The sequence below is a fragment of the Manis javanica genome, chromosome 17, assembly GCF_040802235.1.
Source record: "Manis javanica isolate MJ-LG chromosome 17, MJ_LKY, whole genome shotgun sequence".
NCBI lineage: Eukaryota > Metazoa > Chordata > Mammalia > Pholidota > Manidae > Manis > Manis javanica.
In genome coordinates, this window is record NC_133172.1 from 3,734,272 (window position 1) to 3,753,337 (window position 19,066).

At 43.7% G+C, this 19,066-nt stretch overlaps 1 protein-coding gene across 6 annotated transcripts in view; it reads right to left on the reverse strand.

The window, feature by feature from the left end:
* The window catches only part of LOC108386171 (uncharacterized), a 37,053-nt gene extending 32,745 nt beyond the window's left edge, over window positions 1-4,308 (reverse strand). For 3 of the 6 annotated variants that reach the window (XR_005063332.2, XR_005063330.2, XR_005063329.2), the window contains exon 1: window positions 3,928-4,305. Coding sequence is in view for 1 of the 6 variants with exons in the window: in XM_037025967.2 (XP_036881862.1) it covers window positions 3,922-3,942 (21 nt within the window). In the remaining 5 variants the exon portion in view is untranslated. Of the gene's footprint in view, window positions 1-3,921 lie in introns of all 6 variants that reach the window. The other 3 variants (XR_005063331.2, XR_005063333.2, XM_037025967.2) reach the window with 2 other exon arrangements.
* Window positions 4,309-19,066: the final 14,758 nt, after the last annotated feature.

Consider the following 19,066-nt stretch of genomic DNA (forward strand, 5'->3'; position numbering starts at 1 on the left):
CAGCCAGGAAGCAGGAAAAAGCTCCTTCCTCCCCTTCATGCACCAACACCGCTCCCCTGCGACCCCTGACATTGCTCCAGGGGCCGAGCAGCTCCACAGAGTAGAGCTTCTGGGCACTAGAGGGCGCCATATATAAATATGAGATGCCAAAGGAACCTGGCTCAAAGTAAAATTATGAAAACAACACCTGAGAAAGATTCAAATGAAATCGACGTCATGAATGTTCCTGAAATGGATTTCAAAATAAAAATTATTAACATACTCATAGAGGTACAGAAAAATATTTAAAACCTCAAGAATGAATTTAGGACAGAGATCCAATCGTTGAAGAGCACAACGGAGGGTATTAAAAGCAGATCAGATACAGTGGAGGAGATGATAAATGAAATAGAAATTAGGGAAGAGGAATACAAAGAAGCTGAGGCACAGAGAGAAAAAAGGATCTCTAGGAATAAAAAAATACTTAGAGAACTGTGACCAATTCAAATGGAACAATATTTGTATTATAGGGGTACCAGAAGAAGAGAGAGAAAAAGAGATAGAAAGTGTCTTGAGGAAATAACTGCTGAAAATGTCCCCAATCTGGGGAAGGAGATAGTTTCTCAGGCCATGGGGGTACACAGATCTCCCCACACAAGGAGGACACCAAGACATATAATAATTAAAATCACAAAGATCAAGGATAAAGACAGACTACTAGAAGCAGCCAGAGAGAGAAATAAGATCACCTACAAAGGAAAACCCATCAGACTATCATCAGACTTCTCAGCAGAAATCTTACAGGTCACAAGGGAGTGGCATGATATATTTCATGCAGTTAAACAGAAGAGCCTTGAACCAAGATTACTCTATCCAGCAAGATTATCATTTAAATTTGGAGGGATTCAACAATTTCCAGATAAGCAAAAGCTAAGAGAATTTAGTTCCCATAAACCATCTCTACCATCTATTTTAGAGGGACTGCTATAGATGGAAGTGTTCCTAAGGTTAAATAGCTGTCACCAGAGGTAATAAACAGGGATAGACAAAGAGTACAGAATATGATACCTAATATATAAAGAATGGAGGAGGAAAAAAAGGAGAAAAAAAAAGATCCTTTAGATTGTGTTTGTAATAGCATATCAAGTGAGTGAAGTTAGACTCTTAGATAGTAAGGAAGTTAACCTTGAATCTTTGGTAACCATGCATCTAAAGCCTGCAATGGCAATAAGTATGCACCTACTGATATTCACCCTAAATGTAAATGGACTGAATGCACCAATCAAAAGACAGAACGTCACTGAATGGATAAAAAAACAAGACCCAACTATATGCTAACTACAGGAGACTTACTTCAAACCCAAAAACATTTGAAAACCCATCAACATCACCCACCACCACAACAAAAAGGACAAAAACCACATGATCATTTCCATAGTTGCTGAAAAACATTCAACAAAATTTCACATCCATTCATGATAAAAACTCTCAACAAAATGGGTATAGAGGGTAAGTACTTCAACATTATAAAGGCCACATATGAGAAACCCACAGTCAACATTACACTTAACAGTGAGAAGCTGAAAGCTTTTCCTCTAATATCGGGAACAAGACAAGAATGCCCACTTTCCCCGCTTTTAATTCAACATAGTACTGGAGGTCCTAGCCACAGCAATCAGACAGCACAAAGAAATAAAAGGCATCTAGAAGGTAAGGAAGAAATTAAACTATCACTGTTTGCAGATGACATGATATTGTACATAAAGAAGCCTGAAGAATCCAATCCAAAACTACTAGAACTAATATCTGAATTCAGCAAAGTTGCAGGATACAAAATTAATACACAGAAATCTGTTGATTCCTATACACTAACAATGAACCAGTAAGAAAGAGAAATCAGAAAAATAATTCCATTCACAATTGCATCAAAAAGAATAAAATACCTAGGAATAAACCTAATGAAGTGAAAGACCTACACCCTGAAAACTACAAGACACTCCTAAGAGAAATTAAAGAGGATACTAATAAATGGAAATTCATCCCATGCTCTGGGTAGGAATATTGTTAAAATGGCCATCCTGCCTAAAGCAATGTACAGAATCAATGCAATCCCTATCAAAGTACCAACAGCATTCTTCAATGAAGTGGAACAAATAGTTCTAAAATTCATGTGGAACCACAAAAGAACCCGAATAGCCAAAGCAACCCTAAGAAGGAAGAATAAAGCTGGGGGGATCTCACTTCCCAACTTGAAGCTCTACTACAAAGCCACAGTAATCAAGACAATTTGGTACTGGCACAAGAACAGAGCCAAAGACGAGTGGAACAGAATAGAGACCCCAGATATTAACCCAAATATTTATGGTCAATTAATATATGATAAAGGAGCCATGGACATACAATGGGGGAAATGACAGTCTCTTCAACAGATGGTGCTGGCAAAACTGGACAGCTACATGTAAGAGAATGAAACTGGATCACTGTCTAACCCCATACACAAAAGTAAATTTGAAATGGATCAAAGACCTGAATGTAAGTCATGAAACCACAAAACTCTTAGAAAAAACGTAGGGAAAAATCTCTTGGACATAAACATGAGCGACTTCTTCATGAACATATCTCCCCGGGCAAGGGAAACAAAAGCAAAAATGAACAAGTGGGACTATATCAAGCTGAAAAGCTTCTGTACAGCAAAGGACACCATCAATAGAACAAAAAGGTACCCTATAGTATGTGGGGGGAGGAATCGGGAAGGGTTGGTGCAAGGGGGAGGGGAGGAAGTGTAGGAGGAAGGGTGCGGAGGGAGGGAGAAGGGGATTGAGGGGTATTATGTTTAGTACACTTGGTGTGGGGGATCACGGAGAACACCGTGTAGCACACAGAAGACAAATAGCGAATCTATGGCATCTTACTACACTGATGGACAGCACCTGCAACGGGGTATGGCGGAGACTTGATAACATGAGTGAATGTAGTAATCACATTGTTTTTCCTGTGAAACATTCATGACAGTGTATATCAAAAACACCTTAATAAAAAAAAAGATTAAAAGGTTATGCACTCAGAAAGTGCAGGCAACCTTAGAGGAGTTCCCTGTAAGGTAGAGGGTTCCCCCTTTTAAGGATTTTTCAGGAATGTTACCACGGGCTGGAGGTGCAGACTTGTTAAGTGCTCCCTGAATATTTAAAATGAACTTAACATAGGAAATTTACTGCTCTGATTTCTCCGAGATAACTGGCGTCTCGGTCTCAGACCATACCAAACAGGACCGCCTGCCCAGCCCTCAGGGTAGGCTGAGTTAATGTCTGTTTGCTAAATAGTAATTTAAGAATCTTATTAACTTCCTGCCTTTTACTTTGTTTACGGCTGCGCCTGCATGCTATATTAGTTAACCCAGTTTGCAAATTAGTTTATTAGGGCGACTTAAGACCAATCTTACAGGTAACGTTTAAAAGTCAGCTGGGCCTGCATGATTAACACAATAAAGACTGAGGTACCTTTCTTTATCTGGGAAATATCCAAACATTTCAGGCCAAGTTACTCCTGGCTTTTTGAGATTTAACTGATTAACTCATTGACTCTGGGCCTTTTTTATTGGGCTTTCCTGGCCTTACTCTTCTTTCCACCCGGCTCATATCTATTTTCCTCCTAACACTCTCAATTCTTTTCACGCAGTTCTGGGGTGGGAGGTCAAAGATTCTTCTGCGTCTTTTGTGCCCTGATGGATTTGCAAATGAAAATTATCTGCATGTCCCAACGGCAAATCTGAGGGTGACCGACCCTTGATCCTACACTGCTAAGCCTGAGTTGCATTTTTAAAGGTTTCAGAGCAGGTGAGCACAGACGGAAGGCAGGACGGCAGAAGCAGAGAAGGAACCGGGCGCCAGTTCTAAACGCAGAGCAGCTCAGGGGGAAACGCCGCCCAGCCCCGGCCGGACGCACCCTCACCTGGGCGGCCGCCATCTCCGCCTCGGCCTCGGGCTGCTCGGGCTCCTCCCTCACCGGGCGCTGTGCGGACACGGCTCACGGCCCCGGAGAAGATGCGCGGACAGCGGCGGCAGGGCCTCCCCCGGCTCCCCGCCGGCCGCGGGCAGGACCCTGACGCGGGGCCCAGGCCGCCCTCCGGGCCCGGGTCTCAGGACCGATGCGGGGGCGGGCGGCTCGGGGACCGCGGCTTCGGTTCCGCCCCGCAGGGAGCTGAGTCTGCGCACAGGCCCGGCACTCGGCGGGGCCCCGCGAGAACTGGCGAGCTCACAGGGCGCGCGGAGGGGGAGCCCCGTCACGAGCGCCTGACACACACCTGACGCCGCCCGGAAGCAGGAGCAGGACCCGCCCTCCCCGCCGGGCAAAGCAGCCGCGCAGGCGCAGCAGGGCCGGCGACTCCCCGCGCACCCGCGGCCCCGGAAGCGGCCTGGGGCTCCGCCCCCTGAGGTTTTAGGGAGGGCGGGGCGCCGGGGAGGCTCGGTCCGTTAGGGACGGGCGCTGTCCGGGGCCAGGGGTTTGTAGCGGGGACCCCAGGGGGGCTGACACTGCCCGCCCGGGCGTTAAACCCCAGGCAACCAAGGGTCTCAGTCTCAGCGGGACTCTCCGAGTCTTTTGCTTTTAACCCTTTGATTCCCCGTTTCCACCTTTATTGATTCCTAAGCTCTTGAACCTCACTGTTCCCTGTCCGGGGTAACCCTCCTACTCGGACCTTCGCTGTCTCCTCCCGTAAGAGGAAGATTAACAGAAAAAAAGGAAACCCATTATTAAAACAAATACATCCTAAAACGTGGAAGAAACGCAGGAAAACTGACCATCTCCCTGAAATGGCCTGAGTCACCCTGTCTGTAAGTCTAGGGAAAGGAAATTACAGGGCGTAATACCTATAAAACCGAAATCAGTTTAATGGGAGAAATAACGTTTAAAGTTCGTTTATTGTACTTTGGGGCCGTCTCTCCTACTCGGGCAGAAGCAAAACCAGCACTCTCCCCTGACCTCTCATGTTCACATAAACCCTCCCTTGCCCAGATAATTATGCACTGATATGGAGATGAACTGCTCTCCACCCCTGACGAACGCCTATTCACATGTAAATGCACAAAACCCGTACTTCTCTCCACTCCTGAGGATGCAGATGGACTAAGGGCAGGCAAGATATTCCGCAAATATTACAATTTTACCCACAGGCCACCCGTCCATAAATTTCGCCTTACTATCTACTCGATCCCCCTCTTCCGCAGTGGTTCCTGGGGAAGAAAACTGGAGCACTGTGAGCAGACTAATGATATACAATAGAAAAAGCAATAAAATCATGATATTCCTCAAGCTAGAGGATTCAGCTAGGTTCAAAGTCCTATGCAGTTTAAGTCCATGCTTTCACGCGGCAGCTGCGGCCAGGGGGCACATAGAGGCCACAAGGAGTGTAGAAGAAAATACCGATCATCTTTGGGGTTCACTGTGCTGTTACTTCAGGAAAAAGAGGCCTCTTCCAGGCCTTTTCTGCTAGGTGCCAGAAGAGCCAGCAATCGCCGGTCCATGTGTCAAAATGTCCAGGGCCACATCCACTTAACAGTATCTGTTTCCTCTTTATTTCTAATTTCTGAACCCATCTTTCCAGCACATGTCCAGTAAAGTAGGTTCCCTGATCAAACTCAATCACTAGCAGCTATCCACAGGCTGCAAAGAGAAACTCTAGGCCCCGCTTGGTGGTTTACTGATCTGCACAATATGCAGGAAATAGTCCAGTAGCCATGTCCACACAAGTCATGGCATACCGATACCCTTCTGATATGGGCAGAGGCCCAGTATAGTCTATCTGCCACCTGACAAGGGCTATTGGCCCCCTTACTATTGTCCCGTGTTGCTGTGGGACTCGGTGTAAGGTCCTCTTGGAGCACACAAGGCACTCCTCTGTTCTGCTGAATTCTTCAGAGGTCAATGGCAAGCCCCGCCGACAGGCTACAGCCCACATTGTCTTGCCCTGCATACAACAAACGCTGGTGTGGCCACTGGGACACATCAGAGGCAGGCTTTCCTTCTGGGCAACACACCAGGGCCAATATGTATGCTTCATTATTCCCTGAGTATGCTGAAGGCAAATGGCCAGTCACATGACATACTGCAGGGGTCTGTGCCACGCCACTCCATCTGTGGCCTTTGGGTCCAGTCTCTTACCCACGCCACAAAAGGATAAGTGGTTATTACCTTGGTCTGAGCTCTCCCAGCGATGGGCTCCATAGCCAGCAAGGTGTGGTACACAGCAGCCAGTTGCTTCTCTATCGAGGTGACCCGGACCTCTGCTCCTTTCTGTACTTGTGACCAGGATCCAGCTGGCAGCAGGAAGAGCAGCAGCAGCAGCAGCCTTTGGCTTCGGCCACAGGCTGGGCTGTTGCGTCCAGCAGCAGTGGTGTCGCCTCCACAACCACACGAGTGGAGACACATGTCCCTTCTTCCCACCATTTCTAGGTATGGCCCTCCCAAAGGCCACGCCCATTACGGCAGATTTTCTATTCAGCGGTCCTGCTGACTGCGCCAGAGGTAAGTCCTGGGAGAGAAAAATCCTGCGGCAAAATACCTCTAAAGCCAGAAAGAGTCAAAGGGAGAAATGAAGTTTAAAGCTTACAAACTGCAGTCCCAGGCTGCCTCTCTTTTCTACTCAGGCAAAAGCAAAACGAGCCCTCCCCCTGACCTCTCAGGTTCAGATAAGCTGTCCCTTGCCCAGGTAGTTACCCATCGATATGGAGATGAACCTCTCTCCACACCTCAGCAACGCTTACTGATAAGAAAATGCACTAAAGCCATACTTCTCTCCACCTCTAAGGATGTAGATACACTAAGTCCAGGAAAGATATTCTGGAAATATTACAATTTTAGTCACAATCTACAATCCCATCTCTACCTGAAGACCAAAGGTGTAGAGGATTGGGGTGGACTGCGAAGGTTGTCAGGACAAGCACGTGAGTCAATAATGGCATGTCAGGCACATTCAAATCTATGCTGTTCCCACTGATAATGCTAAAGGAAAACTCCTGCTTGGTTTTCAGAGCTTATTCTAGGTATACTGGTTGTTTAAAATTAATCAGCCTAAAATAATCCTTACGTCAAAGGGGCATATATTGCATGAGAAATTTGCTCCTTTTCAGTAGACTAATGTTGAATTGTATAATTACATTCCAAAAACTTGTCTAAATCACTGTACTTTTAATACTGCCATTAATAATTTATAGTAATACTCATTCCTCAATATTCTCAGTGAAATTTAGTATGACCAGAGGCCTTTTATTTTAGCCATTCTAGAACATATTAACTGATTTCTCACTACAAAATATGAATTATCTTGAGTAGCTAAATAGCCAGACAGGAAAAATAGGGAGGGGGACTTTCATCAATTTTGACATTTGGCTGGATGACTACAGTCTACACATTCCAGCCATGTAAGCTGTTCTTGTAGGAGGATGCAGGTGGGGAGTGAGGGAATAGGTATCAGACCTGCCAAAATGTGAGGTTTCCAACATGGTGAAGAAGACCCAAATTTCAACCCAAAACACATTATTAAAAGACTTCTGTACAGAAGAAAACATAGGCAAAAATCTCTTGAATATAAACATGAGCAACATTTTTCTGAACGCATCTCCTCAGGAAAGGGAAACAAAATCATAAATGAACAAATGGGACTACACCATGCTAAAAAAGTTTCTGTACAGCAAAGGACACCATCAGCAGAACAAAAGGCATCCTACAGTATGGGAGAATATATTTGTAAACGACTTATCCGACACGGGGTTTACATTCAAAATATATAAAGAACTCACACACCTCAACACCCAAAAAGCAAATAACCCAATTAAAAAATGGACAGAGGATATGAAGAGACACTTCTCCAAAGAAGAAATTCAGATGGCCAACAGGCACATTGAAAGATTCTCCACACTGCTAATTATCAGGGAAATGTAAATTAAAACCACAGTGAGGTATCACCTCACACCAGTTAGGATGGCCAACATAGAAAAGAGTACGAAAAACAAATGCTGGCAGTGATGCAGAGAAAGGGGAACACTGGTGGGAATGTAAACTACTACAACGATTGTGGAAAGCAATATGGAGGACCCTCAAAAAACTAAAAATAGAAATACCATTTGATCCGGGAACTCCACTTCTAGGAATTTACCAAAAGAAAACAAATTCTCAGATTCAAAAAGGCATATGCACCCCTATGTTTATCGCAGCACTATTTACAGTAGCCAAGATATGGAAGCAATATACTTATGTCCATCAGTAGATGAATGGATAAAGATGTGATACATATACACAATGGAATACTATTCAGTCATGAGAAAGAAATTAATCCTCCCATTTGCAACAACATGGATGGAGCTGGAGGATATTATGTTCAGGCAAATGAGCCATGGGAAGAAAGACAAGTACCAAATGATTTCACTCATTTGTGGAGTATTACAATGAAGTAAAACTACAGGAACAAAACAGGAGCAGACTCACAAACTCCAAGAGGGTACTAGTGGTTACCAAAGGGGAGGGGTGGGGAGGGAAGGGAGGGCGAAATGAGTTGAAGGGTATTACAATTGGTGCACATGGTGTGGGAGGGATCATGGGGAAAACAGTGTAGCACAGAGAACGCAAACAGTGACTCTGTGGCATCTTACTATACTGATTGACAGTGACTGGAATGGGCTATGGGCAGGATGTGATAATATGGGTGAGTGTAGAAACCACATTGTTTTTCATGTGAAACTTTCATAAGAGTGCATATCAATAATACCTTAATAAAGAAATAAAAATAAAAACCAAACAGAAGGAATAGAACATTAGACTCATAGATACTGAGAGGTGACTAGTGGTTACCAAGGTGCGGGGGGGAGTTCTCTAAGAGTGGAGGAGGGAAACTGGGCCTGTTGAACCAGTGTAATATGCATTTAATAAAATTTAAAATGACATGAAATCTTTTATGCAAATATGAAACTAATGTAAAAAAAGACATAGAATTAAAAACAGTTTATAAAAGAAAATTAATCTAAACTCTTAGAACAAACATTTTATCACTTACATGGAAAAATTTGCAATATAGACACATGGAGAAATATGAATTAGTTGATTAAAGACCTAAAAAGATGCAGGGAGTACAATACACTCAAATTGTTGTGATATTTGAAAAACAAAATTGTAGAATATTTGACACAGAGTCATGCTAACTTTTAAATTAGTACTTCAAATCATATACTCATAAAAGATGAGGAAACACAAATAAATGGTGAGAAGACCCTGCTGAGAACACACCATGTGGAAAATCACTCACCATCCTGTTGTGTACAGATTCCATTCCACATTGGTTAGTTTCAAAGCAAATGTGTTATTATGCATTCAACACCACAAAAAGAAATACTACAAAACTCTGGTTATCTCTGTTTTATTATTGCCTGCTTCATCTCTTTGGTATGTCAAAATCTATTTTCAATGTGGGTAATAATCTTGTGAAGCATTAAACATGTATTATGGATTCCCTCTTCAAGTGTTCTGTCTTCCCACCAGAATTACTCCACTTTGATTGTTATGTGTTTAGACTATTTCCACTTTAGTTCTAACTGCAGGTGTGATGAAAGTATCCTCACTTTCTTCCAGGAGTAACTGTTGGAAATAAACCCTAAGAGAACTATGAAATCCTACAGAATCCTTGCTCCAACCCCTCTGACTGGTAGCCTGAGTGTCTCCACCAAGAGCCAGCCAGGGGAGGACACTCTCTGTGTGATCTTAGAGTGGGAAAAGATTTCTTCAATGAACAAAATACCTTAAACACAAAGGAAGAAGTGACAAGTGATTCTTAGAATTAACAATTTGTCCTCATCAAAAAGCACCTGGATAGATACTAGCTGAAAGATGATAGACAGGTAGAATGAGCACCGAGAACACACTCTTATTGTACATATATAAATATCTCACATAAGCCAGAGAAAGGTAGAGAACCCGACTGGGGGAAAATGAGTAAAAGGAACCAACAGACACTTCAGAAAAGGGTTTACCTAGTGTCTAATAGATGTGGGAAATGGCTGCTACAGCTCTGGGAGGAGGGGGTTCCCCATCGTGGGCAAGTTCACTATGAATTATATGAGGGTGAATAAAGGCAAGGGCAGTGAGTTGGGGATTAAAGGGGGTTCCCACATTTACTCTCATGGCAGGAACTCTGTCTCTGTCCTAGCTGAGCACCAAGCTCCCTGATCCCACACTCAGGTTTGCCTCTCCAGGAGCACCAGGCTACACAGCCCTCTCCCCTCTCCAGGTGGTGGGCTACTTCCCCACCCTCACATGGGGAGGAACTCTATGTGCACGTATCTTGTGATGGGCACACGCCTGACCAATTATGTACCAGGAACACAGGAAGAGAGAATGGGTGGTTCCTCTCTACTCCTCTCCTGGCCAGGTACTCCTGTGACTGTCCAGTTGCTCTAACCCTGGTAAACATCCCACAGATTTGTAAACAGGCTCATATATGTATATACAATGGGTGCTATTAAAGCCAGGCATGAATCCTGGTCAGAAATATCCATTTTCCCCACAGCTGCTCAACTTCCTTACTCATGCAGCAAATGCAAAAAACTCACCACCTATTACCACTGCACAGTCACCCAGTGATACACTAAAAATGACAGGAAACATCATGTATGGACAAGGATGCAAACAAAGAATATCATCGCCTGCTGTTGGGTGTGAAATGAATACACAGATTTTGGAAAATTGTCTCAAAGATGAACACATGTAAACATAGGATTCAACACCATCACAAATGAGCATAGATCAAAGAGAAAGTGCTACAATATTAATACACACTAAGCACATTCATACCAGCACAGCTCCTTACAGGGCCAAATAGAAAATCACTTACATGTACTTCATCAGTATCATTATGTAATTTGATTTCACAGTTAAGTTATATCACCAAAAGGAATAGCTGATCACTAACAGATACCATAAATAAATGGACAAAGAACATGTATGAGAAATCAAAATAGCAAAAGAGTTCATGCTATAATTCCATTTATAGATACTTAAGAAGGAGAAAGAGATTTCAATGTCAGATGTGACAATATCAGTCACCCTTAAGGGTGATGACTGAGTGCAGCCATCTGCCAGGCTGAAAATGTGCTGTTATTTCAAAAGAAATAGGGTACCGGGGTAGTTCAGTTTGTGAAATATTTTTGAGTTATCCACAAATAACCACTGATGCATGGTTATTTTTTAAAATACATGTCAGCAATCTCAAAACTTGGAGGGATATGATTAATGACATTATTCCTTTATAACATCAAAGCATAAGTGAACAGTATTAAATAATTCCACACTGTGAACAGTTTTTTAAATTATGCAGCAATATCTAGGTTACGAACTACAAGGTTCTGAAAATAGAACCTCCAAAAACAGATTGAACAATAATCTAAAAATTTAACAAGAAAACAAAATGAGGAAATAAGAACAGTGTCTTGAAGTGCACAGTGAATACATATGTCAAATTCCAAATAGAGCCATTTCTCTCAACACATATAAATCAATTGTTCTTGTGAAAATCAAATGTTTTGACCACATTCAATTAGATCTTCAAGAGCATACATAAATCATAATGTTATAGCAGAAAAATGAAACCCATTCCATGTCATTTAAAATAAACAGGGTCGGTCGAATGGAGATTTTGGTCTCAATGTTTGAGTGTGTGGTGGTGGGAGGAGCTTCTTAACCCAGGCACACCAAGTAGTTGTGGACACCAAGCAGGACATCCATGACCTAAACTCAATCCTGCTCTCTGCTCAGAGAGAGCACCAGATTCCTCAGTTGGCAGCTGCTGTCCTACAGGACTGCACTCCACTCTTCACCCCAAATGCTGGCCCAATGACTTGATTGCAGGATCCTTGCCTTCCCCCTTATATGTGATCACATTGCTACAGGGGATGATAGAACTCAGGAAGCACTTATGAGGTAGAGTAGCAACATGGAAGAATGAAGATGATTAATTTTTCCTGTATGTAATTAAAAATACTCAGCTATAAATATTATACTGTGAATCAATGAGTCATAAGAAACACATGCTTTAAATATCCTTAATTTTGATCACTTAAAGGGTGTCAGATGATCAGCTATAGAGGTACACTTTTCTGATAATATTCCTTTCTCTTAAAAAAAAAAGTAGTTCCTGTGTGGTGACCTCCAATGAGTTCTACACAATGGTCTAAGGGGCATATCAAAGTGAGGGCAAAGGGTCTATTTGTGTTTATACAGAGGATCAAAGCCTAATTTGGCTACCCAGAAAATGAACTAAGATACGATATGAAGAAGAACTTCCAACATCAGCACTCTCTGGAAGACTCATACCAGAAGATGATCATCAAAAAACCTCACCAAAGATCCAGGCGATGCTGCAGTTGTAGCTGCATCCATCCCACCGGTTCCTGGACTTGCCATTGGAATGAGGAAGGAGATATCTAAGCTGGCCTGTGCACACAGTAAAACAACAAATTTGACTGAATCTATACTGTTGGAACTCAACCAAGAATTAGGAGAAGTGCAAGTTGTAGCGCTCCAAAATTGTGCGACTACAGACTATCTACTGTTAAAAGAACATATGGGATGTGAACAGTTCCCAGGAATGGGTTGTTGTAATTTGTCTGATTTCTCTCAGACTGTTCAAGTACAGTTGGACAATATCCATCATATCATAGACAAATTTTCACAAATGCCTAGGGTGCCTAACTGGTTTTCTTGGCTTCACTGGAGATGGCTGGTAATTATAGATCTGCTTTGGTTATGTAACTGTATTCCTATTATGTTAATGTGTGTGCACAATTTAATTAGTAGTTTAAAACCTATACATGCTTAAGTTACTCTACAAGAAGATATGTCAAAGACATAATCAATCCTCCCATGTTTTCTTCCGTCTGCTACTTCTATAGCTTTTCTTCTTCCTTCCTAATTACAACCCTTAAATAGAATTCGTGCCTCATATCAAATTTACCGAGTATCATAATTCCTCCAAGTGGTAAAGATACCTCAAGACAAATGTTCGGCATAGAAGCCACAGGGCATAAATCTGCAAAGAAGTAAAAAGCTAACCTTTTCAAACAATATGGATTCTCTCTCACTTACCAACTTTACATATCCCTGTATGGCCCCAGAAGATGACTGGCTAGCCAGAGACGGGTAAGATTCCTCAAGGGAGGAACAACCTAAGACAGGCACAGTCGCAGGGGGGCCATCAGGTGAGAAATTGGGGATCAACAGTGGTGAGGCTTAGAACCTCACCATCCCTGTTTTGAGAGAAATCTTCTGCATCCGTGGATGTTTTAATGCCCTTGTCTAGCTTGGATTAACGCAAAGTCTACAGGCACACACCTGATCATCTACAATTGCTCTCTTACAACACTAAACTATGCTTTCTACCTTTATCTTCCATCTACCTACCACTTCAGCATTTTATTTAAAAATAATAATAATAATAAAGGGAGAAATGTGGGATTCACATATAAATCAAGTATAAAAATCAAATGAATAGTCATTTTGACCTGATTGATTATAGTTCATAATGCGTGATCAAAACCGAAAGTTTCTGCGATGACTGCCCTTGTACCGTTCACCATGTAAGAACTTATTCACTATGTAAGAATTTGTTCACCATGTAAGAACTTGTTCATTATGCTTCAGAAGATTGGAGACTGATGAGAATTAGGCTTGAGATGGATTAATGATTGTGCATTAAGCATTGACGCCCCTATACAGAATCTTATTGTTGTTAACAACCATTTAATCAATAAATGAGATGCCCTCTCAAAAAAAAAAAGAAAGAAAGAAAGAAACACATGCTTGGTGATTCCTGAGCAAATATGTCCTTCTCGGGTCTCTTTGCTCTTCATCCACAATTCATGAACACGCTGGAGAGCTTAATTGTGAAGTGAGTGGCTTGCATAGTAATGAATTTTCGACCCCAACCAGTGAGGGTTTGGAGTTTGAATCAGTGGAAAGCCACTTATTCAATCAACCAAGACTATGAAATGAAACCGTCATGAAAACATCCAAGTGCACATTGCTGTCAGCTCCCTCGGATCCTGCTTCAGTGGGGAGGGCCTCCCGGTGCCACTGAGCCAGGCCCGAAGCTGCACCAGGATAGAAGCATCTTTATTTGGGACTTCACTTATCTTTTCATCTGGCCTTTGTCATTTACAGCACCTTTTATTAAACAGGTCAATGTGAAGAACTCTACCAACCAAACAGAAGGGAGAGTTCGTTGGAATCTACCGTCTGTAGCCAGCAGGCCAGACGCAGGGGTACAACTGCCTGGGGCTGGTGACTGGTGGTGGAAGGCAGTCATGAAGGACAGGGCCCTTCTCCTGGGGACTGCATTTCCTCTGGGCAGAGGGCATCAGAATGGAGATCTCAGAGCCCTGATGTTGTTCAACAATTGCTTGGTCTGTGTCTGTGGGAAGGACGCCTCCACCCCACACACACTAGAATTGGGCCCTGGAACCTGAATGGACTTGAGCTCCCCATCACATTGGGAGGCGGATGGCGGGATTTGCTGGACCAGTCCAGGGCCACGGAAATAGGAGGTTTTTGAAGAGCATGAATGAAAGGGGATGGGATAAGGAACCTTTGATGCCTGGATGGCTACCCAAACAGCCATGGTATTAAACAGCAGCTGCGCTGCCATCAATTACTAAAGGTAAAAGATACCAGAGGAATTTAGAAAGGGCAGTGGACTCAATTCCTGAGTTGTCTCATTCGAAATGTAACAAAATGAAAATAAGCCAGATATGCCATCCTGGCTGTTATTTCTAATAGCCAAGTAGAAAATAAAAGAATGCTCTCAGTCAGGGTTTGATACTGAGCCAGGCTTGGCTTTGGGTCAATCTGTGCTTTGGCCGTTAGCCTCAAAGCCACCTAGAAAGGGACAGATTTTGTCAGAGCAACAGGAAGGACCTCTACGACCTGTGGTCACAGGGATGATAGTTAATGTAGGAGGAGAAAACCAGGAAGTGACCGAAGCCAGGGGACCCAGAGGGAAGGAACTGGCTCACTTTGTAGATCAGCATCACAAGCTTCCTGAAGAGCCTGTACTGAAGTGGATTATGAGTAACCGGTTAGGGGGCTGTGTCCTTGGTTCTGAATGTTTCCAAGTGGAAGAGCATGTCTGGGCTGCAGCAGGACACACAGCTCACTACCAACAGTCACAGGTGGGTGTGTGTGATCCAGACACACGGGAGGGGAGCCCCGAGAGAACAGCCCGCCTGGTGGACGGCATAAAAGCCACTGTAAAGCGTGCTCACCCTGTGAAGGGGTCTGCCCATCTCCCCCTATAAATGCCAAATGGAACACGCTGGTATTCTTCATATGCAGGCCCTGTGGGATTGGCTTTATGACAGCTGAATCACTCAGTCACTGAGTATTCCTGTCACCCAGGTTATGGTGCTGTGACTACGGGGCCCGCTATGTGGGCACCCCATGTAACTCACCTACAATACTGAAGTTTGAAAACCCTTATCGGATTCACTATCTGAGCTTCCCCACAAGGGTCTCTGATTGTAACTCTGGGGGTGAGAATAGTTCCCAGCCAGATGGCAAATTACCTTTGAAGCCAAAATCAGTCAAAGGGAGAAATCAAAGTGGGAGAATCCTGTTTACTGGTCACAACCACTTGCCCACTTCTGCTCACCTGTGGTCTGTTAACCCAATTGTAAAATGGTTACCAAACACAACCCCTTCAGTTCAGGTATGCCCTCACTTTTTCTTGCAAACACCTATTGATATGGACATGCACCAAGGCCAGAGAAAAGATTCTGAAAATACTGTGATTTTATCCACACTGAAACCAAGAGTGTTAAAGTACTCTAAAAAATGGGAGGGACAAAGCGGAATCCAGGGACTGTGCCCAATGGAGTAAAAGGCTTGAGAGTGTTATTGAAGAATGGGATGAATAAAGCAGATATTGATGAGAGTTTAAAACAAAAGTTTTAATTAAGCACTAATGGAGATTACATGGACCCATGAGATCCCACTGTTTGCCCAACAGTACAAAAGCTCAAAATATTGTTATACTTAACCCAGTTCACAGGAATTTGAAAGCCCGAAGGTCATGATTACAATGAAAAACTAACTAGTGATCCCCATGGGCACTGGTCAGTCAGATTAATCCAGTATAAGATTAGGCGTTTCTGACCACATCCAACATAGCAACCGGAGAGTACGTACGTGTGGATAATATGGCCAGAGGTGAAGGGGTTGCTGGGTGGAAGGGAAGAAACTTTCCTGGGGAACCTTTTGGGAGCCGAAATGTGCTGTGATTCCAAAATCTACTTGTGAGGCTTAATCAAGGACTGTTAGATTGGGAGGGTATGTGGATGAAATGGTAGATGGGTCAACATAAAATTCTGGATTAAAATCGGGACATTTGAGATTTTGTGTGAAGTGGTTGCACGTGTTTTAATGTATTATAGGATGGACGTGTCTCACTGGCAATTGTTTCCCCTACAAACACAGTAAAACAAGAGGTATGTAGACCTAGCCTCTGCCAGTTTTGACAGGGTATGTTAAAATGGGAACCCTTAGAAACACCCCAGCCCACAAAAGTGGGTAACTCGGAGCAATATTGAAGAACACCTTATAGACAAAAACAGATCGCCATTTTATTAACATGATATAAACTGAAGTGGTAGTGCCCAAGAATTCACTGTACAGTCCAGTGTGGCCTGTGAAAATGGCAGACAGCTCATGGACTTTCAGTAGACTATCATGGTTTAAATAGTTTTACCGCCATGGCCTTAGTCAGCAGTTCTGGAAAGGGTCTCAACCGTACAGAAAACATAGCAGGCTTAAGGACACTGTTATTCACTGATCTTCCAAATTCTTTCTCCTGTATTCAATCTCTGAAGGGTGAGCTACGGTTTGCCCTCATCTGGGAAGGATCCCAGTTCACATTTACTGTGGTGACCGGGATTATCTGAACTCACCAGCTTATTGTCACTACTTGGTAAGGAGGAACTTGGACTCAGTGTAGGTGTCGAGTGCAGCAATACATATTAGGAGCACAGGAGCAGGTTAGGCCTTATGTGATCACAGTGACACATATAAACATCCAGTGCTTGTCAATAAATCCTCCAAAGGCCCAGGGTTCTGCTCAAACAGCAGAATTTGTATGAATAATATGGACCAGAAGACACTGGGATATTCCACAAGAGACTATTGGTAAACTGCTGTCACTACCGACCACTACATACAAACATAAGGTGCAGCATTTGGTTTGTTGACTTGGGGTTTTCAGGGTGCAAACTCCACGCCTATCTCCATCTTTCAGATGACACAAAAGGAAAGCTATTTTTTGTGTGGGGACCTGAACTGAAGCCAGCCAAGTCTGAACTACATACAAAAGGCAGTTGCACTCTTGAAACCTTCGGGACCTTATGACCTCCCAATCAGGTATAATTTTGGAAGTGTCTGCCCCCTGTACCCATGCAGACTGGAGCTTGTGACAAAAGCCCATGAGCACCTCCAAGTAAGGATTATTGGGACTTGGGGTCAGAAAAACCCCAGACGGTGCTGCCGAGTACACACCATTTGAGACAGTTCTCAGCATGCAGTTGGGAATTGTGCATGCCTCAAACATTGAAGGACATGACCTTGAAGCATCACAAACCCATAACCTCTTGAGTGATATCAGAGAAATACTTTAATGCAGGCAGTGCCCACGAGAGTTCCGTAACAGAATGGAAATGGTTCATACAGGAGGAGCTGCAGGGGAATGCAAGGTGGCCCATACTGTGTGCATGAGCAGGCAGCCTCTTTTCCTCTAAGGCCGACATTGCACATCCCTGACGCACCGCGCCATGTACAGTTCAGTTAACAGCAAGGAGCTGCTTGGATTACAGATGGCAGTTCCATGATGGATGGACAATGTCTTGTTTGGAAACGTTCTCCTTAAGATGAGTAAGAGTGGTCGAGGAAGGTCAGAACAGATGAGCCCAGTGGGCTGAACTGCATGCTGTGCTCCTGGAAGTGATGGAAGAACTAAACTATGACAAAAGCCCCGATGTTTGGACTTTTACTGACTCACAGACCATACGCAATGGAATTAATGGTCAAGTAGATGGGCAAGGGAAAAGGACTAGTACAGAATCCCACAGCAAGCCACAAATTTATGAAAATCACTCTGGAATTAAAGGGGTGCATTAAAGTAGGACATGTGCATGCCCACAAGAGCCCTCTCCCAGGATCAGAAGGTGAGTGGAACCACCAAGGAGACCTGTGGGTGTGTTCCCTTCAAGTGGCCACCTGGGTCCATGAAATGAGAGGACTTGGGGGAGCTGCAGCAATACAGACATGCCAAGAACTACTCAATGTATCAAAAAGACAAAGACTGCAGGCGGCTACGGGGAAAATTCCCCAGGGGGAAGGCTCACACATTGCTGGCAAGTGCGTTACACTGGAGCAAGGCCACTTATGCTCAGGGCCATAAATGGGTCCCTCAGTGCACTACACACTTATTCTGGAATGGGCTTTTCATACCCAGTGGTAGATAATAACTCTCAAAATATGATTATAGGATTGGAACAAAAGACAAGTGACCAATTAGGACTAGCGAGTACATCTCTTCAGGTCAAGGGACATGTTTTCCAGCCCACAGTTTCCAACAATGGGCCAGGAGGCCTCACATCAGATGGACACACCATGTCCCTTTTCTTCATCAGAGCAATGGTTTAATAGAAAATTGGAATGGGCAGTTGGAACATTCGCTGTCTAAAATGGGGGATATAAAGCCAGGAGTTGCTTACACATCTTCAATAATGTGCTCACACTGAATATGACAGGGCCCAAGGGAGGGTCCCCACTGGATATGTCAATCTGATTTTCGGGGGACCTGGGGTAGAGGGGTTGGGGAGGATGCTAGGGTAACTATACAGTCCATCCCAACATCACTTTACTTTTCTCCTGCCTGATGCAGTGGCCCCAGATGCAGGGCTACATCTGCAGGTACCAGAAGCAGGGAAGTTTTCCCAGGAAGAATCTGGAACCCCACCCTTAAACCTTTGTCAGAATTCTTGAGAGACTGGTGGGCTGTACCTCC